The following is a 27764-nucleotide window of genomic DNA, read 5'->3' on the forward strand; positions in this document are numbered from 1 at the left end:
CTGTATATAAAAATGTGGGCATTCTGTAACTTTGTGTTTCTACCATTAAGTGTGTATGTGCACTATAGGTATCAGCAAAGTACACAATGTGTGTGGAGCAGTAATTGAAAGCATGATGCCTTCTTTTAATCCGAGCCCTTAAATGGCGACACAGCAAAATGATAATGCTGTGTGCTAAGAAAGTCAATCATGAAACATTTTGTTTCAAAGTGGCCCACATCCCGAAGGAACCAGTTATCACAGACAACTGACAAGACCTGGACACCAAAAAAACTGGGTCATTTAAGTGGATTAATGCTGTAATTCAGAGATGAACACACAACACAGCCCCACTAATGAACTCCTCCAGTGTCTCATCAAGCTTCCTGTGCTGTGGTTAACATTGTTTACACACAACTCAGCTTTTCCCCTGTTCTGCTCACTGGGACTTACTCTGGAAAAAGGAAGCCTTTGATAGCAAGTCAACCGTAACTGTCCATATAAAAGAGATACTGTGTACATACCCACATTAGTACTACATTATACATAAATACTACTTTTGGAAAACTTAAAAGATTGATGAAGTGATCCAATGCACCACTTTCTTTGTAACTTCAAATCTACCCTTCTCCTTAAGCTCGTACTTACAGCAAATCTCTTTATAAGCCAGAATGCAATACTCATTCAAAATGACAGGAAAGACTGAAGGAAGTTTGTAAGTGGGTCAATTGTTCTTACTGGGGCTTTAATGTTGGGCATTTGTTTTTCCCTGTGCTGTATTTTGGCTTATTGAATTATGCATTGCTGGCAAACGGCATCTAGCACCTGTGAGTTGGGTCAAACTACACTGAGCAACTATTCTCTCTCCAAACACTGGCAGACATACAGACGTCTGCCATTTGTGCTGGGTGGCAGTCACACCAGCAGAGTGATTAAATCCTAGATCTAAAGTATGGAAAATTCATTAGAAACACATCAAAACAAAATTGTTTGTTGGGGAAAACCTCCAACTTGTATGTTTCTTCTTTCTCTCTCTGTCTTTCTGTTTGACCCCCCCGTCCATCTTTCCATAGCCCTTGCCTCGTGAGTGGAGGCATAATCAGGGGAAAACAATGTCTTCTTCTCCCTTACTTTGTGATGGAAAATGTTTTAATCCTTGGAGAAATGTAGTCATACAGTGGAAACAGTCGTCATGAGCAACACTAACTGCCTGCCTACCCTTGGGGATGAAGGGACTAAACAGAGGAAACACCATCATACAATATCACATTTAAATGTAATATTTGAAATCATTGGACAACATTCACTTTTTCATTGGAAACTTATTCTGTGTTCATTTTATTATGAATATTTTTTGTCCTGTTTCTCGTTTTAATCAGTTTACTGATGGGGATATATAGAGTAGCCTGGAGCCACGTGTGTCCTCCTCTGCAGCATATTGCTTAATGAGGGCTTAGATGACATGAGTGCACCCAAACATAATCACCAACACAATAGTGGAGGAGACCCTCAACACCTGCGACTTTTTGAGCTTTTATGAGCTTTTATGAGCTATCTGTAGCTGATGTACACAACTGCAACAATTTAAAGGACTGAGACAGAAAAAAAGACCACACAATGGTATAGTGAGTGATGTAAAACGCGAAGTCTGACGTGCACAGGATGCTTCTAATTCATATTCCCAGAATTTTAAAGAAGCGGTATAATCTCAGTCAGATCATGAAAGAAAGTCCAGGCGCATCACTCATATGACGGCGCAGAAACCACGTGTTTACGTAATGGAAAGCCAATCTTTCAATTTAACCCCTCCTCCCCGTCTATTTCCCACAGAGGTCCGACGCCAGAGGAAATTCATGCAAATGTTTTTGTACAGGCGCACCGCACTTTTGGGGACGCCAGTGGCGTGGCGCTGAGAAGCCTTGAAGAAATAACCCTACGAAACAGGGAAGAAACGCACACTCCAGGAATCACGGACACACACACATACACACACACACACACACTCTCTCTCTCTCTCTCTCACACACACACACACACACACACACGCCAAGAACCCCAGCCCGGCTTTCACAGAGACGCTGCAGTGTGGGACCATGAGAGATGAAAACTGAGGTTGGTGTTATCTGACCTCGCCATTCAAGCTGGTTTCTAGGAGAAACGAATTGGACTTGATCCGGCAATGTGGTGTTTGGTCGGGGCTATCATTGCAGCAGTCTGTGCATAGGATGCACCCTCCCTTGGCTTTTGATGCTGTGCAGATCCACCCTCCTCTCCTCAGAGTGATGAACTAATAGGCAATGATTTTCTCCTCGGAAATCCACCGTGTTTTACTGTTTTCAGGTTAGTTGTGTTTGTTTACTGGCGGCCCGTCTTCTCCCGGTGCGACACATGCAATTTACAGAGTATATTTTCTTTCGACTACTTGAGGAGGCATTCTTTATACGCCAGAGGAAGAAAACACACCATCATTACGAAGTCTGAAAAGACAGTGAATATTTTTGCCACGTGAATGAAAACGCATAGGAATTGGATATACCTATTTTTTCTATGATACATTTGGTAGCCTTGTCCTGGGGAACTGATCCAATTGTATTATTATGCAACCGCAAGGATCTCATCTATACCTGGGTGTTTAAGCCACTGGATTGCTCTTCGCCTAAATCAATGTGGTTTCTTTGGAACATTTTCAGCAAAGGAACGCATATGCTGCAGTGTCTTTGTGGCAAGAGTCTTAAGAAAAACAAGAATCCAAGTGGTAAGCTCATCACCGTTCTGCTTTTACTCCTGTGTTTCGCCGTGAACCGGCGTTGTTCGTGAGAGTATGTGTGTGTGTGTGTGTGTGTGTGTGAGAGAGAGACACACAAGTGTGAGTCTGTGTTGAATCTGCGTTATTCGTTTGTTTGTTGTAATGGTCATAGATCTGCAATCATATTTATGCAGCGAGTGGATCATGCAGTGGCACTGGGAGGAGGAGGGGAGAGAGAGAGAGAGAGAGAGGAGAGGAGGACAACTTATTCTGTGCAGCTACTATCGGCGAGACCAGGTTTTGGGGACGTGCAGTGCACAGACACACAAAATGCTCCCCCCCTGCATCACCACGGCACCGTGATCTCCCAACTTTTTTAATAGCGCACACACTCTCACACACGTACGCACACACACACGCACACACACACACACGGGGGCACGATGTAATTTCTGTTGCTCAAATCCACACACGGCTATTCCCTCCAACGTGATTCCCCCTAACCAGATGATTCCATCCCCGGGTTTACTGCAGCAGCATTCCCCCTCTGCAACACCACTTCTCGATGAAATGGGCTACACGCTATGTTTTCAGCGAGCCAGCCTGGAGGAGACAGACTATTCTCTCATGTCTATCTCCCTGGCTGTAGAGCTTGGACAACATACATCATGCGGCCCTGTCATTTTTCATGTGAGTTGTTTTTTGTGATGAAGAAGACGGGGTCATGTAGGACATGCAGAGAGCCACCACTGCACTAATGCAAATCCTGCAATCTTTAGGATTGAGTGTGGGAATACACACCACCCTGGTTAAAATGTTCAGCCAATTAAATGAAACACTGCTGATCATCAGTGCACAGGGGATGTTTATTTCAACAGGCTGTTGTAGGTGTGAAGGAAAAAGCCCCAGGTGGAGGGGAGCATGCAGTGCTGGCTACTTCACCTCAGGTTCTGGGTTTGAAGATGATGTGCTCAGCAGCAGCAGCAGCAGCAGCAACAGCAGTACATTTCCTCCACACTGCAACTGCAGTATAGTAGATCATCATGATTTTGAGGCAGGACTGTCTTAGCTGATACTGCAGGAACAACATCAAAAACACTGTCCACTATCGTCAAACAGCACAACTGTATACCGTTAACTGTCACTGCCACCAATGAAAATGACAGTCATTTCCACTTTTTGTTTGCAAAAACAAATGGCACAATTGCACAATTTAGTTGATGCGTATCAACGCACACTTTTAAGCGGTTATGCGGAAATCCTGGCCCTTTTGTTGAGGGAATATGCTGTTTACCTATGTATCACATGGACTACATCACTGATTTTATCACTATTTCATAACTACCACCGTTTCCCTCAGCATGATAGTTTACACTTGAGGTGACAGCCAAATCAGATTAAACCCCACTTGTGCCTTTGATATAGCACACAGCTTTATTTTACATACAAGACTAGGCTAAGACTCTGCTACAGGGCTAAAGCTAAACAGAGGAGTTTAGGAGAATTTAGGAGAAAAACACTGTCACAGTTTGATTAAAAACATTTACAACACATTTGTGGATATTTCTAGATTATTCCATGACTATTCTTAACACTAGGAAACACATACTATTGAGAAAGACTGAACAATTATGTAGAAGCTACAGTTTTGCATGTTAGCCTTAATTTATTTGTTAGTAAACAAACCAACAGTCAGCAGGGGATAGCTTCTACCTTGCTAACAGGTTTATCAACATTCTACATTTACATGTCCATATGTAATCACAGTCAATGATATTTTATTATTTCATGGTCATTATGCAGGCATATATTTGTAGGAACGAGATGTGTCTCTTCTGGCTGCCAAAACCAGCTAGCTAGCACCAAGGAGAAGCATCTGGACTTAACTTGTCTCAAGAGTTGTTCTGCAGAATACAGTTTATCTTTGTTCCAGATGTTTGTAAGGCCTGTTTCAGACTCAGAAAATAATCTAATATTGTATATATCCAGATTTGATCCAGGATGGTGTTGGAAGTCTGGACAGCAAAACATTCCTACATGAAGTCAGATTTATTTTCAAATCTGATCTGTTGCTGAAGCTGTGCAGTTTTGCACAACCTGTATATTTCCTCAAAGGGAAAAGCATATCAGCATTTGTTTTTCTCCAAAATACAGAGATTAAGACACTGTCATTTTCTGAGTATCTATACTGGAACAAGGTCATACTTAGAAAAAGCAATAATTGGATTAAAACATGTTATTCCAGGCTTTGTCACATATAGACATGTATGTCTAAATCACATTATAATGTCTTAGACTTTTCATAGCAGTAGCATAGAATATGCTCTGTAACATTTAACAGAAATATGAAGGGTAGATTTTATTATCAACTCATGTTAGCATCATTACTGAAATAATTTGTTATTCAAAATACAGTCAAAAGTCAGATTACTGGTGTTTATGGAAATATAGTAATTGGCTGAGTAATGCCGAGTGGAAAAGCTGCAGGGTGACACCACATACCCACTCCATCAGAACTAAGACGCCCCTGTCAGGTGTTTGACATTTGAATTCATGTGGCTTTCAAAATAAGAGTAGTCCATATTTACTCTTTGAAGACTCCTTATTGAGTTAGTATGAAGCAGTGGCGTGGGCACATCTGTCAGGGTTTGTGCTGAAATAGCAGATCTAGGGACAGTAGTTTACTGTGAAATGAAGTAGGCCAAGATGCAGACTGTGTCAGTGGGGTGCTGTACTATGTCTCATCGCTGGAAGTTGCTAGCTTTTTGAAATTTGTGAGATACACATTAAAAGCCTTCGACGACTTTTTTTTCTCTGCAGCTCAGTCGTGGATGGAGAGTCCTCTGTGTGGCCCGCTGTCGTAAGAGGCAAGCGTTTCCTGCACAGTTCTGGATTGGCTAGGTTTTAAACGCAGAGTCCTGTAGACATAGTGTTCTGGCTCTTTGGCTGTGTTTTTAGTAAAGCAACATCAGCGAGCGAACATAGATAGACTAAGCCTTCGTCAACATATAAACATCTGTCCTATAATGCAGTGACTGGTATCTGTATCTCTGCCTATGATCAAACTTCAACATCAACAGTGATGTGTTTGGTATTTCTTTTAATCTTGAACTATGCATCGGTAATAGAATGAGGTTATGTGTGCATGAGCGTGTTTGTAGTTTGTTAGGGTTATGCATAACCTACATGCTTGCAAGCTCACCACTTTTCTCAACGTCATGTTAGATGTGTCATCAAATTACAGCATTAAAAATTCACTCGTTCATTTCAAAATAAGGGAAAATGCATTAGTGTGTCGGTGTATTTGTTGAATTTCATGAAATAGATGGCTTTTATGTGCACGCTAGATGCAATGGATGCAGAGCTTTTCTGCTGACATTAGCTGAATTAAAGAGGCTCCTCTTATTTGGAGTTCACCCCTCTCTAGAAACTGTCACTTTGCTCCGTGAGGCTGAGGGTGAAACTTACGAGATGCTGCATCTGATGCAAGTGCAATATCAGATCATAAGTTGGAGCACATAGCAGACTCAGCATGACTCAGGACATGTGGAACTTTGGTATCATGTAAGACTAACATTTCACCTTTTAGGCCCTTTTGCAAAATTGCCTTAAGATAGTTTTACAAAGCTTTTTACAGTCTTTGACCTGTTAATGTTCTCCCAACTGTATCACTGATTTCCAGCAAGGTGCTTCATCTATAGTATGGTGGTTTGTCCTTAGGGTTGTTGGTCTGTTGCAGCCGAGATTGCTGACCTATTCTATTCGGCATGTATACATGTCTGCGAGTGACTAAATAATATTCAGTCAATTATGTAATGAATGATCTGAGTGGAATGGATGGAGATGCAGGGGACTTTAGCCCTGCAGCTTCTATGTAGTAGTGATGAATGGAAATAAACACATACTGTAGCTGCCGCTGTAAAATGTTGAATGTGATTGAATGGTGCATACAGCTATAATGAGTCATGGTGTTTTAATTAAAGCATTTGTTATATCACAATCTGTAATAAAGACATACATTTGATTGGTCCCCCCTGACTTATGCAGGGCTTTGTTGTTTTATTAAATGCTTGAATGCTGTAAATGTGGAAAGCAAACAGTCTGGTTTTCAGTGGAGGTGTGAAGTCAGTAGCCGGCTTCCTGAGAGGAGCACAACAGCGGCTCTTTGACAGTAAAGTGACAGCGCAGGTTACAGAAAACCTAGGTGTCCACATGATGATGGCTCTTAGTGCATCAAGGGAAGCTCAACTCTATGGTGTGTGACAGAACCAGGAGGTTTAACTGAAGCCTCAGTGCTGTAATGCCATTGCTTATCACAATCTGTAATGAAGACAGGCATTTGATTGGTCCTCCCTGACTTATTCAGGGCTTTGTAGTTTCAGTAAATGTTTGAATGCTGTAAATCTGGAAAGCAAACAGTCTGCTTTCTGTGGATTGTGTGAAGTCAGTAGGTGGCTTCTTGAGAGGAGCACAACAGTAGTACTTCTTGGACAGTAAAGTAACAGGGCAGGTTACAGAAAACCTAGATGTCCACATGATGATGGTTCTTAGTGTGTCAAGGGAAGCTCAACTCTATGGTGTGTGACAGAACCAGGAGGTTTGCACTGAAGCCTCAGTGCTGTAATGCTATTACTCCTCTGGGTGCCAATGGAATTTCTCTGACATTTTGAAGACAATGACTTTGTTTTGATGTTGTGCAATTATTATTATTTTGTTTGATGTACATTAATACATTGATGTATTATCTAAAATCACAACCACAGTTAATAATGGGAGACATACATATACAGGTCAAAAGTTTAAAGCTTTAAAGCTTTTAAGGCCAAGGACTCCCAAGCTGATGGAGAGATTGTACCCCTACTATATACTGTATTTTGTATACAATTGTTTTGGGTCTTCTCTCGTTTGCATTTACCCTTATAAGCTACATCAGCAGCAGGTGCCGCCTCGCCACCTGCATCTTCACTGGTGGTTTCTGAAGTGGAGGGTATCTCTCTTGTGGTTGTGGATTTTTTTTGGTCGAGTTACAAAACGATCCATTTTCGCTCAGAACAATGTCCATACACTTGGCATAATAATATGCTGGCCACAGTAGTTGGCCTTTGTGGATAGGAGCTACAGTGTTTTATCTTGTTTTCAAATAATATTGCAGCATGCGTCCTTGTGTCTGGGCTCTTAGTCGGCTGGGGACTGAATAGGCTCTCGGCCAATCAAGAGGAATCTGACAGAGCCAGTGTGTAACATGCAGCCTCGTGATTAGCACAGCAGTGATGGGGGCGGGACCTCCACTTTGTCCCTCTTGGAGGAACAGGTCTCGTCTCGTCACATGCTGTGAGTGAACCGGTGCCCAGCTTGAGAGAGCTCCTGTGTGTCGTTGAATGTATGCGTTGCCGACTCAATGATAACCTTTAGTCTTCTGCCTCCATTTATCCATTCACTACAATATGTTGGTTTCAAGTGAATGTCTATTTAAAGACGTTAAAAGTTTCTAATCAGTCAAACATTTTGTGACTCGCCTGCAGTACCTCCATGGACCCCCCTGTTGAAGACCTCTGGTCTAGTGGCAAATGGCTATAAAGCTTAGCTGACGTGTTCATGACTACACTGTTATAATACTGACTGCCTTTGTGTCAGCATAGAATGACCCCTTGATATGGTGCATATGTATGTGTCTGGATGCTGTCAAATCGACTTTGATTGACTTTTTTTTCATCTGCACATACTTCCACAGTGAAATCCTAAATTACAGCAATTTAATGACCATATTCTTCTGCTGCTGTCTGTTCACCAATTCCTACCTGAGGGCAAGAGCTATAAACAGTATACTGTATCTCAAATTCTGCTATTTCCAAAACCGAATTATAACAGTGGCCATGATTTTCTCTACAAGCGTTGTGATTAATTTGTCTAACATACCCACTCTAATTTGTGGAAACAAAGAAACAACAGTGTAATTAAAGGGGTTGGGTGATTCAAACTCCTACAATTTGAATAACAGTAGGGTTGGCTAAAAATATCCCCCTCCAACCACCATGGCATGTTGCTAGGTTTCACACAGAAACATTGCAGTACATTTGTAAATGAACAACCTAGTGTATGTCCAACCTTTACAGACAACAAGTTTAGTAGGAGCTCAAATGTGATTTGGGAATAATCAAAACAACACTACTTCATACAGTGTGATGAACCTCTACTTTCTAAAAATAGCTGCCAGTCCACATATCCACAATGTAACTGAATCAAGAGGTTAAGTGCAACATTAATATGAGGAAAACTAATTGTATAATTTGTGGTTGTTAAGGATTAATGTTCCTGTTCAATTCCTGATTCCTGTAATGCCTTTTAGATCATTTGGGTAAATGGATGACTTTGCAGTGGGTTTATGTCATGGGTCGACAAGAAATATTGTGTCACTCTCATGTTTGTGGGTATGATAATGGCAGTAGCATCATCAGTTTCCACAGTGAATTCATTTGGACTGTCTCTGTCCTGCTATTAATAATGAAATGTATGCTCCTGCATGGCTGCCAGTCTACTTCGCTCTCTGATACAATGAGTTTTACATGCAAATCAGTGAATTTCAAATGTATACATTACATATGTACATGTTCCAACTGTAACAGTGAGAGGAATTATGGAACATGTGGTACTGGATTGTCCCAATCGGTGACCCTGGATCTGCAGATTGATAGTTCATTTATCACCTTTCCCTTAATGTTTTGGCTAAAGGCAATTCACTTAAACACTAATAACATGAAATGCATCTGTTTTCTGAAGGATAGATAGATTCAGTTACCTATGATTGTTTATTGTTGTTGTTTTTAAAACTGCTATAATACGTATTTCTAGATTACAAATTGGTTAAATGTATTTGAAAATGCCACATGCACAGATTAAGTCACAGATGATCATTATTATTATTCTGCAAGCAGTTCCTTTGAGCTCTATGGAGATGTTGTGTGTCTTTGGGCTCAGTCGACTGATAAATCACGCTGCCCTACACCAGAGAGCAGACTGACAAAGTTAGTAACCAGCCCAAAAGCAGAGTGAATATTGGACCAACAATTAGACACATGTCTCCAAATAAATGCTCATGCTGCTAACGTCTGCTGGATGTGAAAACTGTCACCCAAACTGTTGGTAAACATGTCACCATATTATCTAAGAAGGTGATAATACTGTCTCTCTGTCAGTGTTGTGTGTGTGTGTGCAGCTTGTTTCACGGCTCCAGGCAATCAAAATAAATAAGTTTAAACATTTAGTTCGCTTAATGACGCTTTCTGTCTTCACAGTGAATCACTTTATGTTATGCAGTCTTGTTAAAGGACAAACTAATATAAGCCGCAGGTGAATCGTAAGTGAGACGCGACGATTAGTTGATTGCTCTGTGATTCGAGTCATAGATGTGGTTTACTGCCTGTGGTGTCAAAGGCTGCCTGAGGAACATCTTGTGGCTGAATGAGAATCACAGTGTGATTAATTTGAATGATGCTGATTTGGAGAAATTTAACAGCTCTGTGAGGAAGCATTCATTTATTAGGCTTGTCACTTTTAATCAAATCATTCACCTCAACAAACCTTCAACATATGCTCAATTAGGGCTGGGCAATATGGGAAAAAAAATCTTATCGGTATATACTTTTTTATATCATTAACTATTGATATATATATATATATGTATATCACAATATAAATCACTTAAATATTTCTGTCAGGCTTAAAGATTTCTTTTTATTCAGTGAAGTGAAATGTAAATATAGGAAAAGGTTATTTTGGTTTAAATATTGTTTATTTTTTGTTAAAGTTGTACATGAATATGAATTTAGATGAATACAATGGGTATATATTAACTAAAATGTTAATACAGGTTCAGAGCTTCAAGGAGAACAAAATCAATTCTTTGATCAGATCTAAATAGAGTTAATTAAATATCAAGAACTACCTTCATGCTGTGTCTTTTTCTTTGTAGAGCTCAAAATAGGTCAAATTGTTGGCAAACAAACCCAGCAGAAAGCCAAACAGACATACGACTTTACCAATCCGACGTGGAAGCAAAGTATGACACACTTTGCAGCTTTTCTTCAATTCTCTCACTGCAGTCCATATATAGCCGGGGGAGAACTGTCTGAGAGAAATATTTACAGCCAGTGAGCTGGTAACAAGGGTCAGTTACTTTTATCCGCCACTTCAATCCGTTATTTTTGACTGTGCTTAATTTCACCATGTCTTTGGTAATAAAGTAGGAGATTGCCTATGTGATATCACCATTTTTGTTATATAGCAGGGCACTAGACAGAGAAAAGGGAGGGCTACAGGCACACACTTGTGTCTCAGGCTGTAAAGTCTTGAATTGGGTGCTCTCTATGGGATGGTACTGCTTCAGGTGTCTTCTTCTTGCTCTTTTTCTTCAGTAACAGTCAGTGTGTTTACATGCATGTTAAAAGTCTGATTTTAGTCAGACTAAGACAATCATTTGGTTTTCTTAGTCCAAGCTAGTCTCAACATACCTTGATAATACGATTCGTAATCTGATTACTCCTGCATGCATATGCTTAGTCCGGCTGGAGTAGGACTGTAGTCGAACTTGGCAACCACAAGAACCATGCTCTATATAACGTCAGTCATCATCATCTAACCGCTTTATCCTCCACCAGAGGGTGCTGTGCCAATCTCAGCTACATCGGGCGATAGGCGGGGTACACCCTGGACAGTTCGCCAGTCCATCGCAGGGCCACACACAACTAGAGACAAACAACCATTCACACTCACACTCACTCCTATGGTCAATTTAGAGTGTCCAATTTACCTAATCCCCACATTGCATGTTTTTGGACTGTGGGAGGAAGCCGGAGAACCCGGAGAGAACCCACGCACACACGGGGAGAACATGCAAACTCCATGCAGAAAGGCCCTTGTTCCAACCGGGGCTCGAACCCGGGTCTTCTCGCTGCAAGGCGAGAGTGCTAACCACTACACCACCGTGTGGCCCTCTATATAACGTATCACGTATAATTTATAACATGATCAGCATTTACAAAACATACAGAACCCCAGTACTATCCATCTCACCATTCGTTTTTTTTTTTGTTTTGGAAACGGATTCAATATGCACTAGCTTACAGAGCAGCTCTCATCAGATGAACACAGACAGATGCACTTGTTTCATACGTAACAGATGCCCCAAGGTGATTTTTCTGTCTCTGAAACTCTGTGCGTGCATTGTCTGACTCTTACAGTCTCTTAAGTGTCTTGCAGTGTAGGCAGTCATGTCATTGCTGAGGCTGGAGTTCTGATCTTTCCACCGGATCAGGGACCAGTGCCATGAGGTGCAGTTCTTTTTCAGATGACTTGTTTTACATTATGCTGAAAGGTCATTATGTAATTACGGATGCCAAAAAAACTAGCCTACTAAACCTTTAACTTTCAGTTGCTTTGTTTCTCCATTTTTTTTAAGAGGTATATATTAAAGGATTGACTGATCTTAAGCAATCAGAGCAGCAGATTAATGATATATGTTTGGCAATTACAAATGATACCCAAAATGGCTTGACTTAAATACACATCTATTGCACCATCTCTCCAATCTGTGCACTGCTGTCGACTTATATATTTTTAAATAGAAATGATGTATAAAATAAGCTCATTTCTTTCTTTCTTTTCTTTTTTTTAAATAAAATGTTCAAATTCAAAATTAGACAGTTTAGGATCAATGCTTCTCTGAAGACATAGCAATGATTCAGTGCAGCAGTTATCAAGTTTCAGAGAACTAAACTTACATACGTAATAATTAACTTGATTAGTTAAATAATAATCTGCTGATGCTGATCATACCATTTCTGCTTAATTGGTCCAGCTCTGGCATATATGATAGAGGGGTATAGATGGGTACATAGTAGAACACATGGCCTTGTCAATTTTATAGGATAGATATAAGGAGGATTTTCATGTACAAATGTTTTATCCTCCATCATTTAGAGTGTTGGTCCAATGTGTCTGGTTACTGTCCAGAGCAAGAAAAAAAAACCCTCATCAGTCCCAATGGATCAAATTTTTTATGTTTAATCCTGCTTTCACACTTTTGCTCAGAAAAGACATGCTGTTCAAACTGATGCCTGCCATGAATAATTATATTGTTGGGTTATTAGTGGAAAATCAGTGCATGGCAGGAGGGATTTTAACAAAATCATTTACTGCATCAGTGCAAAAAAGTACAGTGTCTTCAATTAAAACATATCGTGTCACTGAATTGTCACTGCACTTATATTTATTATTACCCTAAACTACTCCATCATGCAATACTGCTCAACATCCAGTAAGTTTATCAATAGTCCTGTCTTACAATTGAACACGTTTGTGTAAGTTTAAACTTCTTTTTAAGTCCAAATCAAGGACTTTTATAATTTTACTGACCTTAGTAACTTATAACTGATTTACTGAGGGCATGCACAGTTCTGATAGCTCCATTATTTTCTAGGAACACTGGGCAATTGAGCTACATCTCAAAGTCGACGTCACTGCTTTTCCCCGCTTGGTTTTCTGCCCCGTGTCTTATGGAGGCTCCATAAATCATCTTGTAATTTGGCTCATCCTCTGCTCTTAGTAGCAGGATCCTTGTGACATATCCCCCACTTGTGTGACTGAATGTGTAGCACTGTGTGAGGAGCAAATGTAAACAGCTTCTCTCTAACATATGACATATCTAATAAATCTCAGAGGATTGCACACACGATAGCTGTTATGAAGCCACTGTGATTTTTTTTTTTTCTTCTTCTGGGAGCCGCTGTGAGTGTGAGATAAAGAGCAAGAGGGAATAATCATTTTAGGCTAGAGATTATTTATTTACTGCAGCAGAAGTTCCAACAGTTGAACTGCAGAGCTGACAGATAGGCTACATGCTCCTTTTTGAAGTTCATCATCATTACCTAAAAATTGTGAGGTGTCAGAATGGCCTCTGTGCACTACTATCAGCCCTTCACAAGTGGATGGGTACACTATTAATAGATTTGTGAGGAGCTTTTTTTCTCCAGAATTCAGGTTATGGAAAAAGAAATACTGTGACAGTTCATTGTAGTGTTGTCAGTGTTGTCAACTTCAGGTAATGAGTTTAACAACCCACAAAAATGAAGTGCAATTAGTTTGAAGCTGAGTGTGAAAAGGTGTGTTCAGTCTTGTTTGAATACCTGTAGTGGAGATATACTTTGTGAGCACATCCCTGTGCTTTGTTGATTTATTAAATATGTGATGTTATTAGCAGACCCAGGCGTGCCTAAGCAGCCATGGAGAATCCCATTGACATTTATGGTGAATGTAACTATAAATGGAAGTGCCTGTCTGTATGTCTGTCTGTCAGTTTGTGATATTACGACTTTTCTCTTACAGTGACTCATCCAATTGATTTCACACTCGGCTAAGGACCGACATGTATGCACAGTGTTGACTGTGAAGTTATTTTTTTGAAAAAGCAGTTCTTGAGAGAGATTTAAACATTGGCTCTTTTGTTATTTAATGTAAAAAGAAGACACAACTACACAATAAGGGCAGAGCAGCACGTGGGTCAATTCCAGCAAACTAAGGTTTTAAGAACTGCAATTGCACTTCCCACTTTGAGTCTTCTCTTTCCAGCAGGTTTTTTCTATCTATACATTTATCATTATTATATTTATTCAATAGTTAATGCTGAGCAGTTAAAAAGTGTTTGTTGAATGAAATTGTTTAAATTGTATACATATACAACAGGCTTCTATTGTATTGTGCCTTCAACTACTATCACTAGCAGTGTATGTATTTATAAAAATCCAAACCACATTTATCATAAATGTATGTAGTATTTTTCAGTTTGGAATTAAGAGTAATAGGCAAAAAAACTTTTCACTTAATTCCAAGCTTATTTTCATATGTTCTTTTCTGCTAAACTCATACCAAAATTGCAAGTGAATATGTCCTGTACTTCCCTTGTGTGTATTTCAATGTAACCCTTCCCCTTGATTAATTGGCTACACCATTGTAAACAACTCCTAAGTAATCTTTTCAGTGACATTTTCTCATTTGATGGTAAGCAAACATAATTATCTTGCAGATGTTTGTATGCAGATTATTTATTGCTGCTGAAAGACAACTGCAGGGCTATGATTTAGCTTTACATGTGAAAATGACATAATCTGAGTAATACAATGTTGTGTGTAAGAAACCATCATGGGTCAATATTAGCAAGAAGTTGTTCTAGATTTAAAAATATAAAATATCAAAGGTTTTTATAAGGAGCAGATTGTTTTTTGTTTTTTTCCCTCACCCCTCCACCACCATCTCTCCATCCCCCTGTTTTCTCTTTAATACTCTCTGATACATTTGTGTTTTGTGGCCCTTCGCTTCTATTCCAGTACCAGTGCTGCATTTTATAACCCTCTCCCTCCTCTCCACTCCAGTGTTATTGCAGATCCAACCCAAAGTAATGTTGTGGTTTCATAACTTAGAGAGATATACTGTACTGTATGTACTACTGTAACAAAGTCTTCTGCATGTGTTGAAAACCAAACAGTGACCCATCTTTGGCACATTTCCCATAGTGGATATAATTTTAATGGATCAGCTTCTGCTGCAAAGAGGATCACACCAGTGTAGATGTTTGTGAAAGTTAATGGACAACTTTGAAGGTTATAACCACCAAAATATTTCTGAGCCATGTTAAGAGTAACAATCCTGACTTGTCTTCCAAAGTCCTAACTCCGTCAACAAAAATAGATGTGGATGTCAATATTAATCCAATGAAATTGGATTTCTGCCTGTTGAATGATTTAAAATCCAAACATTTAATTCATTATTTTAAGTGATGAAATGCACATTTCTTTATTTGCACATGGCTGTGCACTGATGTATATGCACCCTTACATATGTCAGAAATAGTAAATGATGCTTGATAGGAATACTGATGCAGATGAGAAAAAATCAGGACAAATATAAATATGGTAAAAAAAATAAATGCTGTAAAAGTAAGAAAAGAACACTTGACAAAAGTTTTCAATACTGTGTTTTTGATACAGGTTAAATGTGTCTGTCTGCAGCCTGTTAATGTGCCGTTAAAGTAAGAACATATTTTGTTCTGAGATCAGCAGCTGAAGTGTTAAAGGGCTGGCAGAGTGTGTGACGAGTGAGTCCATGTATTAATAGTAATAGTGTTTCCAGCCACATCATCATCTAGGAATGGGATATGATGCAGTCGCATTAGCATGTTGCTCATACTATACAGCAACAAGGTTAGGGCTCGTACCCTGTGGCTCTAATGACAGATACGTAGCATCTTTAACCTTTATCAAACACACCAGACTTCACACAGTGGGACATGTGTGTGTGTGTGTGTGTTTTTTTATTTAGCCACAGTATACGTGTTACTACAAATCACACAGTCAGAGGCACACTGATAACGTGATGGCTTGCTAAGAACAATGAGGGCTGTTGTAGGAAAACACACAGCGAGGTCAGCTGGTTGTGCTTCTTTCCTGGGCTTGAAGTACATTCTGATGATTTGATTATGATTGATTGCTGATATGATTTCATGACTCACTGTAGGCCTGCAGCTTATTTATTACTGTTGTCCATCATCTGCTGTTGAGTTCCATGCTGATGGAATAAACTGATGCCCTTTTGTCTTTTTTCATCCACTCTTGTCTTCCTCTCTCTTTCATTCTTTATTTTCCAAATTCAAATTTGCTTTTTAGAGTAATGGTTTGTATTTATATATGAATATGTATGTATGTGTGTATATATATATATATATATGTATATATATATATGTATATATATATATATATATATATATATATATATATATGTATATATATGTATATATATGTATATATATGTATATATGTATATATATGTATATATGTATATATATATATGTATATATATATATATATATATATATATATATATATATATATATATATATATACATATATAGCTTTTTCAAAGACCCCTCAAAGCTGCTCTACACTACAGTTTTGTGCAGCCTTTCCTGTCACTCGTCTTTCATATTCATGTCAGGAGCAACGTGGGGTTAAGTGTCTTGCCCAAACACCCATCAGCATGTAGACTAGCAGAGCTGGCAATCTAATCCACAACCTTCTTGCGCTACCACTGAGTTACCGTCGCCCTGTCCAATCGAAAGATGTAAAAACAAATAGATAGCACTAGTGTAATGCACTAGAATTAAAAAACAAAACAAAAAACAACGATGAGAAACACAGAAGAGCTTTCGAAGGAGCTTGTTTTAGTTTTTGGCATTCTGTTGTGACATGCTATATTTTGCTGTTCTCCATAACTTTGGCACATGTGCTTGGGGATTGTGTTGAGTTCTTAATATTTAACTTGGTTCTGCAGCATTGTTGTGATGCTCTTTCTCTTTTCACGATTGGTTTGCCAGGATTATTTGAATGATCAGGTTGTAGTCATTCTGTCTCTTTTTGTGTTTCTGTGTGCACAATGAGGCTTGGTTCACTATGTGTTTTTCTGATAGATTTTCAAAAGTCGATTAAGTCTTTTGTCTACTTAAATACCTGCCTAAATACATCTCTATACTGTGGCAAACCTTAACCTCAGAAAAAAAGGAAGGAACAATATGACAGAGCATGGATGATATAGAGATTGTCTAATCTAATTTGAGCAGAAAACTGCATTTAGAAGAGCAATGTGGTCTAATTGTCCAGTCTTCTGCATGGCTGTTGCATTGCAGGCTAATAATCATTGTTCTGAGCTTCATCAATATAAAATGTCAGACTTACTGTACTTTTAATGCAATTTACAGAAAGTTCATTATTTTCATACTGTTCATAGCGCCTAATTTCTAGCAGCTTGGACATATGTTAATTTTCGTGTAGGACTACTACTAGTGTAGTATTAGCATTATATTAGTGTAATATAGCTTTGCATGTTAAGAGGTTTTGGCATATTCTATATTAGCTCAAGAGAAATGCTAAAACTAAACCGCTGGCCACCGTCACATCAAACTCATGTGGTGTATTTGTTCACTTGTTGCAAACTCAACAAGTGATTTATCTTTTAATGATGATTTATCAAGTTGGATGTCTCTCACAGGTTGAATCTTGCGGTGTCAGTGGGTTGTGGACAGGAGCACTTGTATTCGTCGCATCGGCTGTTAGCAGCCACACTTCATGGTCCTGTTGTCAACACAACTCTTAAGTATTACTGCACTTATAAAAGCTGTCATTCTTAATGTACTGATATAAGTACAATTGGTTATTGTACCGTGTAGCAGCAGCAGCAGCAGCAGCAGCAGTCTGATTCATGTGAATGAGACCACACCAAATAAAATGTATTTACCTCAACTTATTCCAGTCCACGGCGCTGGGTCACCTGGCATGGTGTTGTGATGGGCAATCAAACACATCCAGGTACATGTTGCTGATAGATTTGTAACTCTGTTATGGCATTTTGACCCTGTGATCATTCTAAGATCCTTTAACAATACCATTTTCACTCAGGCTTATCTGATGCCAGTTATGTTTTTGCATCAGATAAGCCTTCAAATTGATGGAGCTATTACTATAACAATACATCATGCATCATATTTAATTACCCCGTGTCTATCACTCCTCCCTGCATACAGGAGTCTGTTCTGTGCAGTGCTGGAGGTTGTGTGGTGGGTATGCTGTGTAGACTTTTGCTGCAGTGCAGTGCAGCAGGCAGTATTGTGCTGCTGCTGCTTCTGTCTTTCCCTGTGTGCGCTCTCTCTCTCTCTCTCTCTCTCTCTCTCTGTCTGTCTCTGTGTGTGTACTGTATGCATACATCTTTTGTGCATTGTTTGGAAACAGTGGAACACTTCCAGATAGTATTGCTGTAACAAAAAAGAAAGACAGAAAAACAGTAGCCTCACATCTCCTATCTAAATCATCGCACCAGGCAAACCCAGCAGTTTGTTGCATTGTGGTTTTGAGAATCCTAGTACAGTTATTTTCTGTTATGCACACTCGGGTAGAGAGGGCGAAGCTTTCAGGTACAGTGTGTCAGGGAGCAGACAGATACAGCACCAGAGGGACAGAGTAGGAGCAGAAACTTAAAAACAACACGCAAGTTGCCATTGTTTTTTATAGAGACCACTTTGACTCACTGTATTTCTCATTTTTCCATCACATGCCACACAGTGCCTGCTGCTAACTTGTGGTTGGAGGCTTAAATACAACACAAACCACTGAACCTGGTCACATGTTGAACCATAGGAATCGGGGCCTATCTGGTGAGGCTGGGACAGAGAACCATCCAAGTGGAGGAACAACTCATGTATAACAGTTCGACTGTTAGAAAACCAATGTCCAAAATATTGATTTATTATTCATCACGCCATGACAGATCACAATATTTTAGCATATATAAATTTTCTTACACCCATACAGTTAGTTTAAGAGTTGCTATTTCACCAACACCATTCAGTCATGACAGCACTTGACATTTCTGGTGGGTTACCTCCAGCCAGCTGAGAAAGTGTTAGCGCTATCTGTGGGATACGGTTATCTGCATGTTGGAAGGCTCTGGTGGGAGATGACGATGGAGGTGTTGGGGGGTCTCTACAAGTGGGTGACGGGCAAGGTATGCATGTGTGTGTGTGTGTGTGTGTGTGTATACGTGTGAGATGGTGGTCATACTTGTGTGAGCAGGTTAAAAGGTTGTGTCAAGCTCTGTGGGACATAGTGTCAGGGGTTGTGAAAGCAGCATTGGAAGGCTATATTCATTTGTGATTCTATTAAATGTATTTAATATAAGTTGGGAAAGCATCAGTATTATAGACCTTTTTAGGTTTTTGCAGCCAGACATGGAAACATCCTCTTTTGCTAAGATTGTGGAGCGGCATGTACGCAAGGCATTAAACGCTGAAGGAGAGTATGGTGAGTTCCAGAAGAGATTGGTGAATGCTAAGCTTTTGGATACATATGAACAATTACTTTTTTTTTAAACCAATTTGGTCATTTCCAGCATGTGACATGAATGTGAGTATGAGTGAAGTGACTTGTTTTTGAAATAAAATAAGCTGATTGAAATGAACTACATATTGGTGCTACACAGAATTTGTGGATCATTTATCAAAGTAAAAACTTTTGTTTTTGCATACAAACCGAACACGTTTAGATTTGTTTTTGTCATAAAGGAGCGAAATAACCAAGGAGACAGTCACACTTAAGAGGTTGAAATCAGAGATTTTTTTGAAAAAGCTTGTTATCGATTCATTGATTTCTTTTTGCAGCTGTTGTCACTATTAGAGGGGGAAACCTTATCAGTGTGGTCTACTTCAACACCAAGTAAACCAATCTCTGCATTGCAGATGATCAAACCTGAAGGTCACACTTTGTTGTGCATGCTTGAGCTTGTTTTCTTGTGTATATGTGAAGTATTTTTACCATGTATGCTAATGGAGTTTATATCTTTGGCATAAAACATGAACCTTTTTGAAGCCAAAATAGAAAACCAAGTAAATTGATGTATGGCTGCAGATTAACAGTGACAAATAATTCAAAATCTTCTCTTCTCTTCTCTTCTCTTCTCTTCTCTTCTCTTCTCTTCTCTTCTCTTCTCTTCTCTTCTCTTCATCCAGTGGCTCCAAGGCCAAATATCATGGCTGTCTTTTGTGAAGTTCTCAATAGAATCATCTCTTCTCTTTTCGTGTTAGAGGAGTTATGTAACAATGCAAAACCAGTGCTGAAGTTAGTCTCTAAAAAAGAGACGAGATGTGGAAATTGGTAACCCCCTCATCTCTTTTTAGACAAATGCGATTCCCCCCCCACGGAAATTGTCAACATTTTCCCATGAATGAACAATAAATTTGTTTTTATTTTTAATCTCATTTTAACACATTTCCTCACAAATGACCACATTTAATCTTTTCTGAAGATGTGACAAATGTTGCAATATCTCTGTTGTGCAGCCACTGAAATGCCTAGAAAGTTAAAAGAGGCAAATAAGTAGAAAAATAAAGATTGACAAATGAATGTGATTAACTGTAAAGAAAACTATTGTATTACTATAAAACATTTTTAAAGAAGACCACTAAAATAAACACTGTAGTCTCAATTTTAATGGTCACTTCTTTATGAAAATGTCTCTCTTTTTAACTTTCAACTCTCAAACCTGGATATACAATGTGCAGACTGGATTTGCACTAAAAATAGATAACAATGAGTGAACCATCTTATTCTGGAGAAACTTCAAAGGCATTAAAAACTGAGGACACTACAATTATATCTGAACTGTACAGTCTAAAAAACCTTAAGCAAATAAAATGGGTCATTCGTGAGTATAAAATTACAGAATGCTTTGGGTTTGTGTTTATACATTGGAATTAGAATTCTTCACAGGTTTCTCAGTCTTGTCCAAAGTGTTTTGTGGATTGTTTTCCCCCTTTATTATAGGTTCACTCTGTGTTTTAAAGATGGTTGCTGAGCCTGTAGCAGCCTCCCTATGTGAAGATGATTTTGTAGTGTGAATGTGGGAGTGTGTTATAAGACAGTATGTACAGCTCAGTGAGAGAAAGAGGGAGAAAAAACTTCAAATCTGGTGTTTCACAGAACCTCGCTGAGGCAATAAATGCAATTCCTAAAGCTTAGTAAAAAGTATAATCGCTTTTGGAGTAATTATACTCTCTCCCATACTCCCTTACATCTCAGCTCAAGGATGCATTTATGATTCATAACCAGTGGGACCAGCTTGTGACTGAACAAGTGTCTATTTTTGAAGATATCTGAGAAAAGAAGGACAATGTGGATTATAAACAAGGATCAGAAATGCATATATCATGTATGTATATATATACTTTGACTCATATTGCTACAGAATCAATATGCAAAACCACTAAAAGGTAGTGTTAGTTACAGACATCTTCTTACACCAGGATATGCATCAGGAGATATAAAGTTTACCACATGTTCCACAGATTACATGCACTATGTACTGTGGTACATATCAGGTTCAACAGGCAGAGTATAAAGTGGTCAGGAAAATGCTTGACATGTGTGACCTGACTATGTAATTCATCTTTGTGATATTTTCTCTCCATCATCATCAATAGATCAATAAGAAAGTAACCATTTACCAAGTAACCAAGTATTCACAGTGGGGAATACTATATTTTACACTCAATGAAGTGATCCATAAGATGAAGCTGCCTTACATTATATGTGTAATTCATGGATTGTCTATAATTCCAAATGGTAAATTGAGAGATTGAGATGTATAGGTATAGCTACTATAGATTTAAGTGAAACATACATCATTGAGTCTAAGCATTGGATTTCGAAAAAAAGGGGAGTTTACAGAAAAAGAAGAAGTGGTCTTTTTTGTAGGGAAGTCAGAAATAGACTCCCTTCTCCAGGGAACCACATAGACGAGTGACAGAAAGAGTAGTCATTGATAATGATCAGTGAAGCAATGAATCCATTTCTTTGATGAGTATCATCACCGCTCATTATTTCTCTGTGATAGTGTGAAACTGTGTTTAAACTCAACCAGACAGACAAAGCTTTCATTGTCTGTGTGGTGTTCACAGTAAGTGGGTGCACTGTGGAGATGACCACGGTTTGCTTACATGACTTAGTGTGGACAATTGTTATCCTCTTCATGCTGACTCACCATTAGGGACGTAACGGTATGAGAATTTTATACCACGGTTATAGTGACTAAAATGATCACGGTTATCGGTAAATCTTGAAGAGCTAATCTCGCCAAGATTTATATTTAAATAGGTTCATGATATACTAAAATAGAATCAAAATATTGGTATTGTTAAAATATGTTCAACATGTTGAAAAAAGACTGATATAACTGAGATAACTTCACCAATATTTATATTTAAATAGATTTATTATATACTAAAATAGCAATCCAAACCTTAACACTGCAAAATAAACATTCAATACATAAAAAAAGACATAACAATTGCACAAAATAAACATGAAATACAGTTTTAAAAAAAAAAAACTTGAATAAGTGCAAATAAAAGCAACAGTCATGAACATGTTACACCAACTGAGGCACAGCAGTCTTCATCAGCCTCAAAACTAAGAAGCCTGTTTTTGAAATGCTTCCTTTAGTGTTTGTATTACAGAAGTTGAATGTGATGGACCAGCAGACCTCTGAAAAAAAAAGAAAAAAGAATACAAAATGTCATTATTAATTATTACTGTCCAACCAACAGATCACAAAACTCACATTTGTTTTTATATCTAAACAAAAAGTATGATTGTTGAACTCGCTTGACTACACTTTCAAAAAATACACTATTTTGGCTCTTATTTCTCTATAGGCTTTAATCACATTCATCTTTTCATATTGTCTGTCTGCCTGCCGGTCTGTCGTCACTAGACTCAGTCAATCTGATTGGTCACATGACTGCTGTGCCACAGGCAGACACCAGTGAATGGAGTTTTCACTCACTAACTCACTTTGTCTCAATGGCTCCTCACTGCAGCTCTGCAATTATTAGGTTGATTTTTAAAAGTAAAATTTACAATTAATAAGTGGTTCATATAACGTGTCACAACTCAACTTTGCAAGTTAGAGAGAGAAAACTCGACAAACATCTTGCACTCGAGCTTGAGGTTAGATTACCTTTGGATTTTGTTGGAAAATTGTCCCGAGGGCAGCTCCTCTCGTGTTCTCCCTCTGCCATGTCTGCTTCACTACATAACAAACATGCAGCAACGCGTATCTCATGAGTTTTCCACACTGGTTACCGACTGCAGGTCTAACGTGACACTGGTAACTGTTAGCCATCAGGGGTGGGAATCTCAAACTCATGGGATGCATGGCTCATGACAGCGATACCACAATTCTGCCAAAATTGATATACTGCAAAACAATTATATTAAGATACATCATGATATCAGTCTATCTGAAGATAAAAAGGTGCCCAGCTCTGTGGATTTTTTTCTGGTCTACTCGCGGTCAGGAAACAAACCCCTTTTGCTTCTTCTTATTCCGCTTCTCTTGCTTGCATGACATTTAAGAAATCAGCACACTGAAGAAAGCTGTCGTTAACCCACTTACTTGCCTTAAGTGGATGTAAACACAGTGATTTGTTACACCACTTAACTCTAGATCTTCAAATTGTCATTTCTCATTTCTGTTGGTGTAAGCAATAAACAAACAAGATGCCAAGATGTCAATTAGTGAGTGTACAAATGCTGGTGGGTGGAGTTTAGAGATGATTTCTTGATGTCTCCGACTGTTTTCAGTCTTCATGCTGGACCAAGGTAGCCCAGAGACATCCTGGCTTGAAACCCTGAGAAGGATATAAGGTTTGCGCATATTACGAATCATTAACCATATGTTTAATGATAAGATGCAAGATAAAGAAAGAGACAGAGGTCATTAGGAAACAGGGAAGACTGAGAAACAAACAGAAGTGAAACTAAACTTAATTTGGTACAGATGTAATGCAATTCTGTGTAATTGAGGTGCATGGATCTGCTGATGCAAACTAATCGATGATGCAGAGGAAGTAAGACAGAAACTGGTGGCCGCAGCCTCATGAAGGGGTCAAACTCTGGTTGAATGTGTGTTCACTTGACTTTGTCATGTGTGGGTTTTCTGTGTAACAGAGCTGTAATTAATGCAATTATACTGAAACATGAACCGGATGCTTTGTTGTCTCCCATTTTACCATTTACCCAGTTTGTATCATGCTGATGGTATTGTTTGGCTTTAGTTGCTGTTGTTTTTGAGTGGTCATTTGTTTTATTGGCATCTTATTTTCTCTAACCAACTCCTATGATTGACTGAACGGACTGCTGTGTCTGTCTCCTCGGGGTTTCCAGCTTGCTCAATGTTCATTTGTCTCTCTGATGCTATGAAACCTTCAAGAGCAAGGCTGTTGCTTTTATACATGGTTAGTGCCATGTTATGGCTATATACTTTTTCTTTTATTTTCACCAGGTCAGATGTCAACAAACACATTACACATATCAACATATCAATCATTAAATGGTCAATGTTTTCCTGTGTGTACACCATTGCAGTTGACTGTGTCTTTATGTCATTGAATCCTACCTTGAGATGTTTCCTTGACTTTTAAAGCATGGTCTATAAAACAGTCTAATCCTCTGAAGACTCTGTGGTGGTCCTTATCTCCTTCTTATCTGTTTGTGGTGCACTTTATTTTTATTTTCCTCCTTCTCTGCTGTATCACTTTTCCCTGCAAGGGCAACAATGGCTCCCCTCGACCTGCTCCAAAACGACCTGTCAGTAAAATCTGATCCTTTCAGACTGAGCAGGACTAGTCTTTTGCATGCCAAAGTCTTGTTGATAGGGGCCAAATGTCCTCCTATTGCCCTCCAACTCAACACGGCAGCAAGAAACGGTCTCCTAATATCTCCTTTGAAACTCTAGATTCTGTTGACACTGACAAAGAAGGTTGCTACGCAAGAGGGATGCATGCATTTCTCGCAAACCAAATCAGCAGTCTTTTAGGACAGTGACAAAAGAGCTGGAATATGCAATTAAGGATCAATGCAAGCTGGACGTTATAACAAATGGATGAACACTGACGGTGAAGCTGAGACTTTGCCAATATTGAAAGTTCTTGAGCATTAAAAATGGAAAGACGCTGCATTTTGCCTCAGACGGACAGACTGTCGAGAAGGCAGAAAAGTTCCATACAGGACAAATTATCTGAGATTTATATTTCTTTGTGATGCAACTGAGTAGCTGATATAGCAACTTGAGTAGTGTATGCTCTTGAAAAGTAACAATTTCATATAGTTATAGTATAGTTACCCCGCTGTGTAGTTGAGACCAAAAACAGTCATATCACTGATGCAGTAAAGTCTAATGTAAGACTTAATACTTTTGTGTCTTTTTAATCGTCCGTTCCTTTCTTTTGTCAAAGCTGAAGCCAAATATTTGTCAGTGATGGTTTGACTCTTTTTGAGCGCTTGTCATCTAAGGTTACAAATGATTACATGTTTGTGTTATGTACAGTGCGGTGTTTGTTGTTCTCTGGAGACAATGGTCCGGGCTAAATCCTTTGTGTCAGATTTACTGATTTGCACTAGTCCTTATGTGATTACCCCACTGATGTGCGATGGTGGCAGCAAAGTTGATGGCAAGATGGCAGGTAAGAGCAAGTGACAAGGACGCTCAGTGAAACACCAAGGTCCCTGTGTCATACACACCCTGCACCCTTGCTGCTGAGCTCTTCAGAAAACTGCCTCCTCACACTCTCTCAATTATTATGTGTTTGGAGCTGATCTTATTAGAGGTGCTGGATAAAAATAGATGGAGGATCAGACCACGGAACAATGTTTTTTATAGTAGTTATTTATAAAGGAGAAAGTGGGTGACAGGACACCTGAGGGTTAATTGTATAATGACCACACAATACAACTTAAGCAAAAACAAAAGAGGAAAAAAAAAAGTGGTTGTCATGAAAATGTCTGTTGTGAAATAAAAATCAAACGATCATGTGATCAAATGATATTTGGAATTACATTTTCAGGTGATTTCAGCAGCCTTACTTTGGCGCTACTGTCTGACATAACTGTCTGGACAAATAACATTCACAAGTGAGCAGACAAACTAAAGCTGTCCCCTTGTTTAATTAAGTGACATCAGGCATTTGTGAGGCAATAAATATGACTGTCACTTATATACGTTGTGAGGAATGAGGCATTGTGAGGGGAGGATCATGGCCCTTTTATGGGTCATTATATCACACACAAGATAGAGGTCCATATGTCCAGGGCCTTTCTTATTGCCTTGTGGTACAACATGAGTTATTGTGCATATAAGCCATGAGATAGATGTGCTACATGTTGGCCATTGCTGTGAGCTTTACAACATAAATTTTTCCACCGGCTTTTCTGAAGGGGGGACATTAAACGAAGATTGGTGTGACTTGACACTGCTCTTCGCACTGTTGGGGTATGAATATTTTGAAGTTTCAACGTTGACTGTCAAATGAAAATACAAATGAAAATGAACCTTGGTGTTAACGGTCTCTTTATTCTGAATCAAATTCACATTCATTGTTATGATGATAGAAGTTTAATTTTAGAAGACGTTCAAAATAATCTCAAGATATTTCTGTTTTAATGCCAGTGCCAGTTGGCAGTCACTGATGCGTGTGTACAAGTACAAGTCATTTGTGCAGTAAAAAGTAGCAGCCTGAACAAGAAGGAAAACCCTTGCTGGCCTCATGCCTGTCAACATTACAGCATTCAATCAAACTCACGGGTTCTGCTACTGTAGCTGAGGAACATTGCTGGGGTTTGGATTGGTGGTCGGATACTTTGTGGATAACATTCATATAAAATTAAATGACGATGTCATTTTACATGATTAAATTAGCAAACTAGGTTGACAAAAACCGATCCCCCAAAAATAAATGTACTCAGCCAATTGCCGATTTGTTCATCTCTCAATCACAAGATTTAGTTTGTCTGCCAGTCAATGATCCATGCGTCTAAACTATGTTTTTTAATGACAGTAAATACATGCTCTATACGACTGATTCACTACATTGTTAGTGACCTTTAAGCCTAGCTAGGAACATGCAAAGAACTTCAGATCTGTTTGTTTTTCTTAAATGACATGGGTTTAGATCTCATGTCGTACAGCGACATTCCTGCATTACTCACAGAAAGTGATTTGTTTTATGTCAAGACAGACAAAGGCAACAGCAACATTGCGCTAGTAAAGTGAGATGGCTTAAGACAGGTCGGAAAATGACTAAAAACATAAACTGCACCCACAAACGGTTTCGGAAGTGAACTTTACTGCTGGTTATTTGAAGACATAAAGACCTCTTGTCCCCACTCTGATAGTTTTGCTTGACAGAGCCCATTTTCAGATGACAGATACAGCATGCAATAATTGTTGCGCTGTATCTGAATATTGTCAAGAACAAAAAAATGTCAATGTAATTATAATGGTTGAGTGATTTTTGCCTTGAATGGCTGTGAGGAATACACAATTCCATGCATTCTCATAGCTGTTGAGTTATTTTGTTTTAATTCCTTTTGAGTTCTTGTCAGAAAAAAAG

The 27764-nt window shown here is 38.9% G+C and overlaps 1 protein-coding gene across 1 annotated transcript in view; it reads left to right on the forward strand.

Moving 5' to 3' along the window:
• Window positions 1-1991: 1991 nt before the first annotated feature.
• The window catches only part of fgf14 (fibroblast growth factor 14), a 102874-nt gene continuing 77101 nt past the window's right edge, over window positions 1992-27764 (forward strand). Inside the window, exon 1 of the mRNA XM_044016042.1 lies at window positions 1992-2734. Within this exon, the coding sequence (XP_043871977.1) occupies window positions 2527-2734 (208 nt within the window). The 5' untranslated portion in view covers window positions 1992-2526. The remainder of the gene's footprint in view (window positions 2735-27764) is intronic.

The sequence above is a fragment of the Solea senegalensis genome, linkage group LG2 (genome assembly GCF_019176455.1).
Source record: "Solea senegalensis isolate Sse05_10M linkage group LG2, IFAPA_SoseM_1, whole genome shotgun sequence".
NCBI classification, from domain to species: domain Eukaryota; kingdom Metazoa; phylum Chordata; class Actinopteri; order Pleuronectiformes; family Soleidae; genus Solea; species Solea senegalensis.